The sequence below is a fragment of the Oncorhynchus keta genome, chromosome 7, assembly GCF_023373465.1.
Source record: "Oncorhynchus keta strain PuntledgeMale-10-30-2019 chromosome 7, Oket_V2, whole genome shotgun sequence".
NCBI lineage: Eukaryota > Metazoa > Chordata > Actinopteri > Salmoniformes > Salmonidae > Oncorhynchus > Oncorhynchus keta.
In genome coordinates, this window is record NC_068427.1 from 4,190,927 (window position 1) to 4,206,040 (window position 15,114).

Here is a 15,114-nt window from a genome sequence, read left to right on the forward strand (position 1 = left end):
TTCCAGTTCTCTGCTGCCAATGACTGGAACAAATTGCAAAAATCACTGAAGTTGGCGACATAACTCCCTCACTAACTTTTAGCGTCAGCTGTCAGAGCAGCTTACCGGTCGTTGCAGCTGTACACAGCCCATCTGTAAATAGACCATCCGACCAACTACCTACCTCATCCCCATATTTGTTTTTGTTTTTCTGCTCTTTTGTACACCAGTTGGCCTATTTATTGCCTTACCTCCTTACTTCATTTGCACACTCTGTATACAGATTTTTTCTATTGCGTTATTGACTGTACGTTTGTTTTTCCCATGTGTATCTCTGTGTTGTTGTTTCTGTCACACTTTGCTTTATCTTGGCCAGGTCGCAGTTGTAAATGAGAACTTGTTCTTAACTGGCCTACCTGGTTCAATAAAGGTGAAATAAAAAAATGAAAAATAAATACAATGTAGTATTGTTTTATCTAAAAAGGATCACTTTTTTATGTTTTACTGAGCAGGATTATTCTCCCTTCCTCCTCTGAGGAGCCTACACCGCAGTCAATAGACATGAAATCATAGAGCATCACTAAATACTTCGTAATAACAACCTAAATGTTAAATGTGCGAGTTACTGCCCTCAAAATGGCACATTTCTATGATTTTCAATGTTAAATAACATTAATATATGAGAACAATATTTTTGTGAACCAATGTTTCATTTTGGAAGTGCCTGATTTCCTAGACAGACTATTTTTAGAACTTAAATTCCTGTGAAACAACACATTTTTCTCAACATTCAACCTTCATAAAAATTTGTTGATTGAGATATTCCTTTAAAGGTATTTATCAATGTTAATTACACCTTCATGAATATGCTGTGAGTGCTTAATCTATGCTGATAATAATTGCTTAATGTATGCAACCTTTAAAGAAAGTGTTAAAAATGTTTTTTGTGTATTTCCACTGGTTTTCTGTATCAATTGCCATTATAGAGAAATCGTGTAGTACTTCTGATGTTCTTATTCCAAAGGACACCCATCCTGAGGAGAGACCCACAAATTAAAAAGCCTGGGAACACAGCAGAGCATTGCCATTATTTCTCTGGCATGCATTACCTTCACAAACATGTACACACATGGCTTGTACCAAACAGCTAATGCTGAGTGGATACTTTGAGGGCCAACTACTGAAAGCGCTCCATCTCCAGTGTCCAACACCATATACGCCAAGAACGCAGGTCTTGTACATACACAAGCACATGTACTCACGCACGGGCACACACACAGACACACACACCCTCCTGACAGATTCACCTGTGTGATCTAGTAATTGGAGGATTAAACATCTGGCACGGCGGTAGATTAGCCAGACTATTGTATGTGCGTGTGTTCCTTCCTCTCTTTCTCCTAAGCTGCCAAACAGACACTACATCTGAAGTCATCACATGTATCGTCTGGCCCGCCCATCTTTCTCAATCACATGCTCCTTCTCACACACTCACAAGCAACACACAGACACACACACTGCTGAAGTCCAGTTAGTCATTAGCTGGGTTCTGGAACATGACTCTGCAATTACCTCACATAAACAGGATGTCCTAATCGCCAGAGTAACTAATATAGAATGATCATGTGAATAGGGCCTGCTTTGGATGAATAGCCTGTTTGACTGCTGAGGGGAGGAAGAGAGGTGTAGTTGCATGGATATTTTTCATGTTTTGCTGTCAAAGTACCCAACCTGACACACAACACACATCACAGGCTGGGACTGCCCCTGGAGCTTTTAGCGTTTAAGTGCCTTGTTCAAGGGCACAATGGCAGTATGAAGTATATGCGATATTGAAGTCGTTAACTCTCCAGTTGCCAGCTCCAGGTGCCCTGCAGATTTCTCCCTGTCAGTTCAGGGATTCGAACCGGCAACCCTCCTCTTACCATCCATTCTCTTTAACTTCGAGGCCCCATCACTATATATTTTTGGTCTATTTTTACTATGTTGTGTGTATTTGCACTGTGTTATGAATGTGTCTCCTGTTCTGTGTGTTTCAGGGCTTGTACCAGACAGCGTATGCTGAGTGGATCCTTTGAGGGCCAACCACTGAAAGAGCGCTCCATCCTCAGTGTCCAACACCATATACGCCAAGAACGCAGGTACACACACAAGCATGTGTACTCACGCACGGGCACACACACGCACACTGATGTGCATGCAAAAGCAGACAAGCATGTACACCATGCACATATACACACATACAATCTCACACCAATGGTATATTTCAAAGCTATGTCTTAACCTTTGACCCTGTGCTCTCTCCAGGTCTCTGAGACATGGCTCCACTAGTCAGAGGATCAGCAGAGGAAAGTCCCTGGAGACACTCACACAAGATGTGAGAAACACACACACACACACATTGTTAATAATGGAGGTATTTAATGCTTAGTTGAACAGGACACTTACATTTCCACATCCCATCCCTAGTGGGCAACAGCCCAAGGCCAGATGCTTGGCGAGCGCCAGTAAGACTTGATCAGTGATATCGGTGTACTTGCTGTTTACCTACACTATTCTGTAAAAGAACATACATTACTTTTCCTGCAGGCATATTTAGTTGCCTGCTGATTGGCCATCAATGGGCTTCAAATTGTTGGGTAGGTTAGGCCACCAGAACATTCACACATGCCCCAATCAGCAAGAAGTTGTGTGGAGTTCACAAAGCCGTGGAAGTCCACACAGTTGCAATGTTATTAATGCAAACTGATATCATGTTCCATATTGGTGCCCATCACTAATAATGACTTTGTGTACGTATGTGGGTGTGGTGTGGGTGATTGGCATCTTACCTTTTGTCATGGCATGCATTTTTGTTTCATTTTTGTACATATTATTATTTTGTCACCATGAACATTGCATGCTGCTTTGGCTGGCCGACTAGCGAGAGTCAGAGCAGAGATCGCACTGGCACCAGGTAAGTACACTACCACCCTAGGACATGCATTCAACACCGGTCCACTCACTCTTACTTTCACGCCTCATACACACAGTTATATCAGGTTATGGAGCAGGTAGTCAGGCTAGGACCCCTAGACATAGCAAAATGTCACACACTCACACACACCCTGACCCTTCTGACCCTTCCTCTCCCTTGTAGCATTCCAGTACAGTGCGTTATCGTAACGCCCAGCGAGAAGATAGTGAGATCAAGATGATCCAGGAGAAGAAGGAGCAGGCCGAGATGAAGCGGTATACACGCACACGCACACGCACATGCACACACACACACACACACACACACACACACACACACACACACACACACACACACACACACACACACACACACACACACACACACATACAGACACACACACGCACACACAGGGTGTTGTGCCCAGTAAAGAAACACAGAACAGGCCACTCACCAATTTACAGTCAATCATCAATCTACAACCCTTTCATATCTTCCCACTCTTAGCAACCGTTTCATATCTTCCCACTCTTAGCAACCGTTTCATATCTTCCCACTCTTAGCAACCGTTTCATATCTTCCCACTCTTAGCAACCGTTTCATATCTTCCCACTCTTAGCAACCGTTTCATATCTTCCCACTCTTAGCAACTTAAGTCCTTTGCTCCACCCTTGAACCTTTGAAGTTTGCTCCATTATTTGTTTGACAAATTACCCAGCATTTTAAGGACATAATGAAATGATCATGTCTTCTTTTCCTGTGTTACCTATGTGTTGTTATCATTGTGTCTGTTTACATTTTGTGTGTGTGTGTGTGTGTAACTTTGTTTGTGCGTCTGTGTGTGTGAGCAGCAAGGTCCAGGAAGAGGAACTGAGGGAGAACCATCCTTACTTTGACAAACCTCTCTTCATTGTGGGGAGAGAGCACCGCTTCAGAAACTTCTGTAGGACTGTCGTGCGGGCACGCTTCAATGCGTAAGTTAATACGATTACTTGCTCTGAGGCTGTAGACCAGAGGAGAACGACTGCCCCCACGGAAGTTCAAGGCAGACCACGGTACTGCAGGCATTATTTTCAGAAAACAGGATCCCCCATTATACTGAATAGAAAAATGGCAATCTCTGTGGTCAATCATTGTATAAACAAAACAAATTTACAAGAGAATCATGGTGCCAATAATTGTTTCTGCAGTACCCTGGTCGGACTTCAACTTGAGTTAATCAATAAGAGGGTTCCTCGAGTAGCTTAAACTGTGTTATGTCTCCATGAGACGCCATCTTAACCGAATTCCTTTGCCTTCAATGCTCTTAATGGACTATCTATTCAATTGACTATCTGCATTGACCCTTTTATTTAATGGATTATTTTTGCACTGACTATTCACACTCACAGGACTCCACCCAGTCACACACACACACACACACACAATTAATTTGCTCACACACATAAAACGCAGACACATTCATACTGACAATACACACGCACACCCACACACATACAATCATCATATGCGCTACTGCTACTCTGTTTATCATAATCCTGATGCCTAGTCGCTAGGGATGTAACGATTCACTGATACAGTCCCTGATTCAAATGTTTAAGATACCGATCCAAATGTAGCATCCATCGGTCAGAAAATAGTTTCAAACGATGCGTATCGCAAATAAGAAATGTTTTGGGCTCTTTCTTTCTACCTTCTGAAAATACCTAGTAATTTAGCATGCCAAACACACCTAGGGAATATCAGTAGCCTAGTCAGACCTCACACTTTGCCCAGCTCCGCTCGGAAGAGTGCGAGGTAGGCGGCCTGTTCAAATGCTAAAATGGCTTGCGCAATATTAAGCTTTATTAGTTGAGTGACAGTTGAGTGACAATGTCATTTGCTGCGGTTATTAGTATCTATGCACTATTGAAAAAGTAAGCTATACTTTTTAAATTGTTCAGGTTCACCATCAGCAATAGTTATGATAGTTTTGCTTTAAACAATCAGTGTACGTATATGGTAATTTTTTGACATACAGGGTAAAGTTAATTTCATAATGAGGAATCACTTTTGCGAGGCGCACTGCATGGCCAAAGCGGGAAGAGAACAGAAGCTCACTAAAAATGTCCAAATGGTCAAAACCTTTTGGTATTGAGGGGTGAAATTCAAATTCAAATTCAAAGTTGTGCTACATATTAATTTAATATGTCACAGCTCATTTGTAAACAATAAATATTGATAGATTACTAGCTCAAACACTTAATCTGCAAAAATGACAAGTTAATTAGTGGGTGATGGTAATTTCAGAACCAAAGACCACATTGCCCTCCCTAATCTGATAGTAGTAGTGGGGTGGTAGATACCTAGTATCCCTTATGGCTCAGATCAGGTGCCTACATAGTATACACACCATATACATACATCACGCACACAGTACACACATGCACAAACACACACACACACACAGTACACTCACAGTACATACACACACACAGTGCAAACACACACACAGTACATACACAGTTTATACACACACATACACAGTACGTACACACACAGTAGATTCACCATAGGCATAAATTGTTACAGTAAGATGCTGAGTGTGAGGTTTCCCCTGCCCTCTGTGTTCTCTCACACCCTACAGATCTGCCCAGCAGCCCAGAGGCTATTTGACTGCGTGGGAAAGCCCTGGCTGTCTATAACCCTCTATTGATCTAACACACACAAACACAGAAGTCAGCTCAGACAGATCAGAGAGGCCCACCTCATCAGCAGCAGATTTTTAGTAGAAATGGAAAATGGATGTGTTAGTGCATCGTATCGCATCGAACCGAGTTGATTAATTCTCCAATCAAACCGAATCGCACCGAATCGTTTCAAACTAATACGCTTCATTCCTGTATGATATCGTAGCTCCCTTTATCTAGATAGGTATCGAATCGTCTTGAAAGGGGGGAAAGCATATCACTACTATTCACCTTACCTTAGAGCAATCAATCAAATGTATTTATAACGCTTTTTCATCAACAGTTGTCATAAAGTGCTCATACAGAAACCCTATAGGGGAAAGCCCTGCCTCCAGTTGTTTGCTTAGAAATTCTAGGAACAAAATGAGGCCTGCGTCTTGTGTGTGTAACTGTTTTAAAGTCACCATTGGCTCCATGGTGAAATCCCTGAGCGGTTTCCTTCCTCTCCGGGAACTGAGTTAGGAAAGACTGATGTATCTTTGTCGTGACTGGGTGTATTGATACACCACCCAAAGTGTAATAAATAACTACACAATGCTTAAAGGGATATTCAATGTCTGCTTTATTTGGATTTTGACACATTAAGCAAATTCTTACTCCTGAATGTATTTAGGCTTGCCATAACAAAGAGGTTGAATACTTACTGACTCGAGACATTTCAGCTTTTCATTTCTAATTAATTTGTCAACATAAAAATAAAAAATAAACATACTTCCACTTTGACATTATGGGGTATTGTGTGTAGGCTAGTGACACACAATCTTAATTTAATCCATTATAAATGCATGCTGTAACACAACAAAATGTGGAAAAAAGATAAGGGGTGTGAATACTTTCTGAATGCACTGTATATAGTGAAAACAATAGTGGTCCTAGAACGGAACCTTTAGGAACACCGAAACGTACGATTGTTTTGTCAGAGGACAAAAAAAGAATGTGGTAATCAATTATATGAAAGCGCCACTAAGGTCTAGGAGCATGAGGACAGACACAGAGCCTTGGTCTGACACCATTAAAATTACATATCTACCCTTACCACTCCAGTGTCCCTGCACATGTAGATATGGTCTTGGCACTGACCCTGTATATAGTTTACTTACTATATACAGGGTTGTGTTCTTTTTATGTATATTTATTGTACGTTTTTGTTCTACTTTACATTATTTTGTAGTACTACTGATAGTGATTACTGCATTGTTGGGAAAGAGCTTGCAAGAAAGGCATTTCACTGTACTTGTGCACGTGACAATAACACTTGAAACTTGAGAAACTATTGAGTCTGTACATAGGAATGAATGGTGTCATGTGATCGATGGCTTTGTCCATTCATATATACATTCATTGCTGTAGACTCATATGGTGTCTAACATCTAAGGGCAAGCCAATCACAGGCAACGATTGCAATAGCATGTTAAACCGGCACAATGTCTTCGGATGAGTTGTAATAAGTTTAGCACTTAGGGGGACTTGTCAGCAAAAAATGTAAAAGAGGAGGGGTGCGCACCCGACCAAGGCAGAAGTGTTCAAGCACAAGGCTCTAACAATGAAAAACATTCATATTTACTATAGCTCAAGGCACTCTATTACTTTGCTCATACCCATGTATTCTGTGCTGCGATGTAAAAGTGCTACCCAAATCAAATCAAATTTATTTATATAGCCCTTCGTACATCAGCTGATATCAAACTGTTTTAGCAACACATGCTATGAAAAGAAAATCTAATCTGTTTTCATGTCTATTTGTTTGTCCATTTGTCCAGATCCAAGACAGATCCGATAACAGGAGCGGTGAACTCCAAATACCACCAGCTTTAGTAAGTCTTCTACTCCCATTGTTGATGGGTAAATATTGCATAATCGGGTTGTTTCTCTTATTCTGTCTTGTTATTTATCTAAAAACAATACCAATCTCTTATGAGGGATGACGATTGCGAAAAACAAAAAAGTTGTGAAATAGGTTTTTAACATTGCATAAACTGATTGGAGTTCTGCCCAGGTTCCCAGGCTTCCAGCTCTGATTATCAAGCAAAGAGATAGAAATGAATTTATCTGGGTGCCAGGGGACTTTCATATAGATCTAGCTGGGATAGTGCTGTAGGGCTGCAGTGCGGTCGGATACATGCACGAGCACAAGCACACGCAATGCACGCATTAGCATACAGACACATAACACAAACTATGCATATGTGCAACAACGCGAACACACACACTCAGGCATGCACACTCAATCACAGTCCTTAGATGATCCCACTCATTATGGAGTCTGTGTGTGAGGTTTTATATAAGTCATATTTCATCAGAACTGAAACAAAGTAGCATGGCCCACTTACAACTCACACTGCAGTGATGGGTCTACTAAGGATCTGCATGTGTGTGTTCCTTACTAAACTAGTGTGTGCTTATGCCTGTGTGTGTGTGTGTTGTGTGCCTGTATGTGTTCTTTATTCCTCAGTGATCTCCTGGGGCTGGTCACCTATCTGGACTGGGTGATGATCGTAGTGACCATCTGCTCCTGTATCTCCATGATGTTTGAGTCTCCTTTCACCAGGGTCATGCATGTACCCACTCTACAGGTAACTGATATACTGTAGCTGGCATCCATGTCCACCGCGTGACACACACGCACACTCACTGCATACTGTGTAGACCAGTGGTCACCAACCTTTTCTGAGTCAAGATCACTTTCACAGTCAAAAAGCAAGCCGAGATCTACCGCTCAGAATGACTTTAACCTAATAAAAACAGTTATTTGGGAATGAGATTTGTGCAGTTGGCCTAGCCTGTAAATATTGTTCTTCTCAGACCATATTATATTTCAAAACACCAGCTTTGATAACAAAATAGATCAGTTGGTTTAGCACTTGCGAGGCACAGCTGAGCATAAATTTAAATAATTTGCTAATAATTTGATTTTGTATTTTACTGGACTGCATCTGATAGTCATGGTGCTGGGAGCTAAAAAAAACTGTGAAATCAGGACGTCGGTGATCTTCAGGAAAGTCAGAGCTCTAGAAAGATGCCAGAGTTTCCGACTGAGAATTCCGAGTTGGATGACCGTTCAAAACTATTTTTCCCAGTCGGATCTCGTTTTTTACTGAGAACCTAGTTGTTTTGAACACGGCATTAGTCTCAGCAGAGGGAGAGAGAGAGCAGCAGAGGGTCCGTCTCTCATGGTCCCTGCTCTCTCCTTCCTTTCCTCCGGTGAGACTGACCAGAGACACCGCCTCTCACGGTCCCTGCTCTCTCCTTCCTTTCCTCCGGTGAGACTGACCAGAGACACCGCCTCTCACGGTCCCTGCTCTCTCCTTCCTTTCCTCCGGTGAGACTGACTAGACAGAGGGTCCGCCTCTCACGGTCCCTGCTCTCTCCTTCCTTTCCTCCGGTGAGACTGACCAGAGACACCGCCTCTCCCTGCTCTCTCCTTCCTTTCCTCCGGTGACTGGTCCCTCTCACTCTCTCCTCCTTCCTTTCCTCCGGTGAGACTGACTAGACAGAGAGTGACCAGCCTCTCTCCTTCCTTTCCTCCTGTGACTGACCAGTCCCTGCTCTCTCCTTCCTTTCCTCTAGTGAGACTGACCGGAGACACCGCCTCCCACGGTCCCTGCTCTCTCCTTCCTTTTCTCCAGTGAGACTGACCGGAGACACCGCCTCCCACGGTCCCTGGTCTCTCCTTCCTTTCCTCTGGTGAGACTGACTGGAGCCACCGCCTCCCATGGTCCCTGCTCTCTCCTTCCTTTCCTCCTGTGAGACTGACCAGAGACACCGTCTTCTACGGCGAAACTCGAGTTGCATCTGCCTCATGCACAAATTCATGTTGTTCCTATGACCAAAGAAAGTGAAATATTCCTCGATATTAAAATAAACACGACGAGCTGCTAATAATAATGCAAGGTCATTGCAGCTGCAGCGCGAGTGGGGAAAAGAGTGTTTTATATTTTGTAATAGTGTTGATTAAAAACATTGTTGACAGTAAATAAACTTAGACATGAACTGGCTCATAAAAACAGCAGCTCTTTGCTGTATTCTATAACAGTCTCTCTCTGGTCATGGTTTTAAAAGTTATGAAATCTCACGTAGGTTCACTTTGCTGTGGCCAGGGTTGAGGAAGCTGAAGGCACGGTGATTTGAGCTATCCGATTGGCCAGTGCAACAGGCGCACTTGATTTAGCCACAGTTCCCCGGTCCATCGGGTAGATGGGGTTTGTCTTTTCAGACAAATTAAATGCTTCAAAATGGGGACAATTTGATGGCGCACAAAGTATCTGAATCAAGTGCACCTATCGCCTAGCAAAGAAAGGAGTGCAAGCCTTTATCTTTGGCTTTTTTACAGAAATGTTTGGTGATCGACTAGGAATGCCTTGAAGATCGACCAGTTGGTGACCACTGGCTAGATGAGAAACAATAGGATGCGCAGGAAAATAAATGGATGAGTGGGTTGGAGGAAGGATGGAGGAATGGATTAATGGACATACATGACCGACCGGCTTGATTCTGTCGTATGTAGCAAAATTTGAAATTGTGTTTTTTACATTAGATAAAAGTAGAGACTCAGAGCTAGAAAATGGTATATCATACACTACAGTTGAGGAACAATGGGAAAGTAATTCTGCTTTGAAAGTTGATAAACTTGTAACCTCACTTTTGAGAAAACGGCCCTTGAATGTTTTAGTAAACCTACTGGAGAGCTCTTCTTTGTCTACACCCATTCAGCATCGTTCACACCCTCTTAAGCCCCACCCATTTCTTTAAGGATTGACAAGTGAGGCCATGTACTTAACAACCAAGGATTTCAAGACTAAACATTGGTTTATACTACAGGTGTATTCGTAAATTCAATCTGGGGTGCCCTGGGCGTTCGTAAACTCAGAGCATTGTCAGATTGTCAGTTCGTAAATTCAGAGCATTTCGCTCTCGGAGCAATCAGAGAGCATACTGAATGCTCTGGCCGAGGAGTAGACTTGATCCGAGCATTCCGACATAACACCAACACTCAAGCTACCAAGCTAACTGGCTAACATTAACTAGGTAGCTACTTCCAGAACAGCTCACTCTGACCAGCAGAGCTGGTTAGGCTGTTTTTATGTTATCCAGAGTAGAGTTCGACCGACTAATCGGAATGGCCGATTAATTAGGGCTGATTTCAAGTTTTCATAACAATCGGAAATCGGTATTTTTGGATGCCGATTTGGCCATTTTTTTTTACACCTTTATTTAACTAGGCTAGTCATTTAAGAACACATTATTATTTTCAATGACGACCTAGGTACGGTGGGTTAACTGCCTTGTTCAGGGGCAGAACGACAGATTTTTACCTTGTCAGCTCGGGGATTCAATCTTGCAACCTTACAGTTAACCAATCCAACGCTCTAACCACCTGCCTCACGAGGAGCCTGCCTGTTACGTGAATGCAGTAAGAAGCCAAGGTAAGTTGCTAGCTAGCATTAAACTTATCTTATAAAAAATAATAAACAAGAGATAATAGTTTCCGGATTTGACCATATTAATTACCTAAGGCTCGTATTTCTGTCTGTTATTATGTTATAATTAAGTCTTTCATTTGATAGAGCAGTCTGACAGAGCGATGGTTGGCACCAGCAGGCTCGTAAGCATTCATTCAAACAGCACTTTCGTGCGTTTTGCCAGCAGCTCTTCGCTCTGCTTCAAGCATTGCGCTGTTTATGACTTCAAGCCTATCAACTCCCGAGATTAGGCTGGTGTAACCGATGTGAAATGGCTAGCTAGTTAGCGGGTGCACGCTAATAGCGTTTCAAACGTCACTCGCTCTGAGATTTGGAGTAGTTGTTCCTCTTGCTCTGCATGGGTAATGCTGCTTCAAGGGTGGCTGTTGTCGATGTGTTCCTGGTTCGAGCCCAGGTAGGAGCGAGGAGAGGGATGGAAGCTATACTGTTACACTGGCAATACTAAAGTGCCTATAAGAACATCTAATAGTCAAAGGTATATGAAATACAAATCGTATAGAGAGAAATAGTCCTATAATTCCTATAATAACTACAACCTAAAACTTCTTACCTGTGAATATTGAAGACTCATGTTAAAAGGAATCACCAGCTTTCATATGTTCTCATGTTTTGAGCAAGGCACTTAAATGTTAGCTTTCTTACATGGCACATATTGCACTTTTACTTTCTTCTCCAAAACTTTGTTTTTTGCATTATTTAAACCAAATTGAACATGTTTCATTATTTATTTGAGGCTAAATTGATTTTATTGATGTATTATATTAAGTTAAAATAAGTGTTCATTCAGTATTGTTTTAATTGTCATTATTACAAATAAACTTTAAATATTGGCCGATTTAATCGGTATCTGCTTTTTTTGGGTCCTCCAATAATCGGTATCGGCATTGAAAAATCATAATCGGTCGACCTCTAATCCAGAGCATTGGTGACTAAATGTGCTGCTGGCAACAATTTAATTACGCTTTTTTGCTGACGTTTACTGACACCTGCCATATTCAACGGGTGTTGAGCATTCGTAAATTAGTCAGTTATTCTGCGCTCTGGCACACTCAGAAGAGAGTGCTCTGGAATCGGAGTAGATAGCCAGAGATAATTGACCAGCTATGTCTAATGACAGTTGTCACAGTGACCTCATGAACATTCTATTGAAATGGTTACTTGCATAGATGGAGTCTTTTGTTTAGACATGTATCTAGCTAACTAAACAATTAACCATATCCCAACTCATAACGTTACTACCCTGCATGAATCTGCAAGTAGCTAACCAACCAAGTTCAATGTTAGCTAGCTAACATTAGGCAATAACTAACAATGCAAATGGCTCTGAGATAGGAATAATAATAATATTATGGTATGGGCATGCATAAGCAATGGACAGCGAACACAATGACATTTTATCGATGGCACTTTGAATGCACAGAGATACCGTGACGATCCTGAGGCCCATTATTCCAGTTTACACCAATATCTAAAAACTTTGCACAGCCATTGAAAAGGAGTGGGACAACATTTCACTGGTCACAATCAACAGATTGATCTCTGTGTGGAAGAGATGTGTCGCGCTGCATGAATCAAATGGTGGTCACACCAGATACTGACTGGTTTTCTTAACGGGGCGGCAGCGTTGCCTAGTGGTTAGAGCGTTGGACTAGTAACCAGAAGGTTGCGAGTTCAAACCCCCGAGCTGACAAGGTACAAATCTGTCGTTCTGCCCCTGAACAGGCAGTTAACCCACTGTTCCCAGGCCGTCATTGAAAATAAGAATGTGTTCTTAACTGACTTGCCTGGTTAAATAAAGGTAAAAAAATAAAAATTAAATAAAAAAAAACATGCCTAGGGCTGTGGCAATCATGACATTGTGTCAATCGGTGATTGTGAAGCAAATAACTGCCGGTCTCATGGTAATTTAACGTTTATTAACTTAAACCCATTTAGCATCTCCTGGCTTCCACACACAGCCTACAAGCCACTGATGCAGAACTTTGGAATATCTAAATTGTAAAAAGTCTAATAAATCCATGTAATATAGCCTACACATTCCCAATAAACCCATTATGTATTTTAGACAGGTCTAAAGAAAAATGATATGGAGAAAATGTAGTCTATTTCAGAAGAACAGAAGAACATACTCTGAGTTGTACTTAGGTTAGGCCCCGATCTGGCTATGTCATATGGATGTGGGGACACTAGTTCATTTAGCAGACAAGATTTGCTTATAATTCAATGGCATTATTTTCTATTATTTTATAGAATGAAGAATGCAATTGAACATAGATTAATGAAATAGAAAGGATATTTTCTCCAAACGATTTGAGGGAGTGTACACATGCAGCTATTGTGTGTTGAGCTGTTAACAAAGAAACAGCTACTCCTATATGCTTAATTTAGAGTTATTTAAATGTTGGGCTATATGTTTATATTTTTATTACATTCTTAGGCTGCATGATGCAACTCTAATGATGATTTGAAAAAAGCATGAAAGGCATGAGCTCTGCTTAGTTTTTTTGCGCAGGCTACAGCTGTACACACTTCATCAGTCTCTCATTCACAATTTGACAAGCACTTGATAATGCCTCGAATTCCCCGGCTGCACCCCCTTTGTGTGGCAGTAATGCCCCCTAAAAAAATCCATGCCTTTTGCGGCCAGTGGTCATTGTGCCTTTGGGCTGAATATAATAATTATAATTCTCTTCACCCGGCTGCCTGCCGAAGCACTTCTCATTCACATGACTCTGTCACATGATCGGGTCTTTCTCACAGGCTACAAGTGAAGACAGACACATTGGGGACGCAATTGCGCATGTCCTTATCCAATTCCAAGGTACATATTGAAGATGTTGGAAGAACTGTCCACATTTACTTTTTGTCAGCCAACAAGGTGAGTAGGGCTAATGAACAGCAAAAGCACTGGCCTATGTTAATCTACTAGTACAAAAGCTGACCTTTTCTATTCTGTGTGAGAAATAAATATTCCAAACATAGTCTGGGACAGTTGTGGGATGCAAAAGATCCCTATTTAATACAAAACGTAACAAGCGTGTTTTAAGCAATGAGTCTAACGTAACAAGCAGACAAAGTTTAGCTTACAATGTTGATAATCTATTAGGCTATTTCCTCACTTTATAAGCGCAGCAATCCGCACACGGTAGGCTATAAGCACAAATGTTCCTGTAGAAGGAAAACACCACTCTCAAAAGTAACAACAAAAGTCATTATGCATGTAATGCTTTTTTTATGAAGGTGCATTTCTATGGTGAGAATAATCTTCCCAAAACTTGAAACTAACACACTGTGTAGGTATGCCAGTTAGGCTCTACACCCATTGTAAAGCAGATGTAAGGTGCTTCATTTTAACAGAACATATAGACCTATGGGCTATACGAGGTGTACGACAATGATTTGAAAAAGTTGCAAAAAAGGTAATGCGCTGTATCTTGCCTTAAGCTGGGCATCATTCACAAGTGATAATATATCATTTACAATTGATAGGCTAATATTGTCACCCATTCACTTTGTTTTTGATTTAATCTTGTCTTTACATATACAGTACTAGTCAAATGTTTGGACACACCTACTAATTTTCACTATTTTCTACATTGTAGAATAATAGTGAAGACATCAAAACTATGAAATAACAGATGGAAACATCTAGTAGACAAAAAAGTGTTAAACAAATGAAAATATATTTTATATTTGAGATTTTTCAAAGTAGCCACCCTTTGCCTTGACGACAGCTCTTGGCATTCTCTCAACTAAATTCACGAGGTAGCATTTCAATGAAAAGGTGTGCCTTGTTAAAAATTAATTTGTGGAATTGATTTCCTTCTTAATTATTTGAGCCAATCAGTTGTGTTGTGACAAGGTAGGGGTGGTATACAGAAGATAGCCCTATTTGGTAAAATACCAAGTCCATATTATGGCAAGAATAGCTCAAATAAGCAAAGAGAAATGACAGTCCATCATTACTTTA

General features: G+C 41.3%; 1 protein-coding gene across 5 annotated transcripts in view; it reads left to right on the plus strand.

Moving 5' to 3' along the window:
- Positions 1-15,114, plus strand: part of nalcn (sodium leak channel, non-selective) — a 267,054-nt gene that overhangs the window by 215,249 nt on the left and 36,691 nt on the right. For 4 of the 5 annotated variants that reach the window (XR_008139651.1, XM_052521864.1, XM_052521865.1 and 1 more), the window contains 7 exons: positions 2,019-2,120; positions 2,287-2,356; positions 2,903-2,935; positions 3,119-3,210; positions 3,787-3,909; positions 7,425-7,478; positions 8,117-8,237. Coding sequence is in view for 4 of the 5 variants with exons in the window: in XM_052521864.1 (XP_052377824.1) it covers positions 2,019-2,120; positions 2,287-2,356; positions 2,903-2,935; positions 3,119-3,210; positions 3,787-3,909; positions 7,425-7,478; positions 8,117-8,237 (595 nt within the window). In the remaining variant the exon portion in view is untranslated. The remainder of the gene's footprint in view (positions 1-2,018; positions 2,121-2,286; positions 2,357-2,902; positions 2,936-3,118; positions 3,211-3,786; positions 3,910-7,424; positions 7,479-8,116; positions 8,238-15,114) is intronic. The other variant, XM_052521866.1, reaches the window with a different exon arrangement.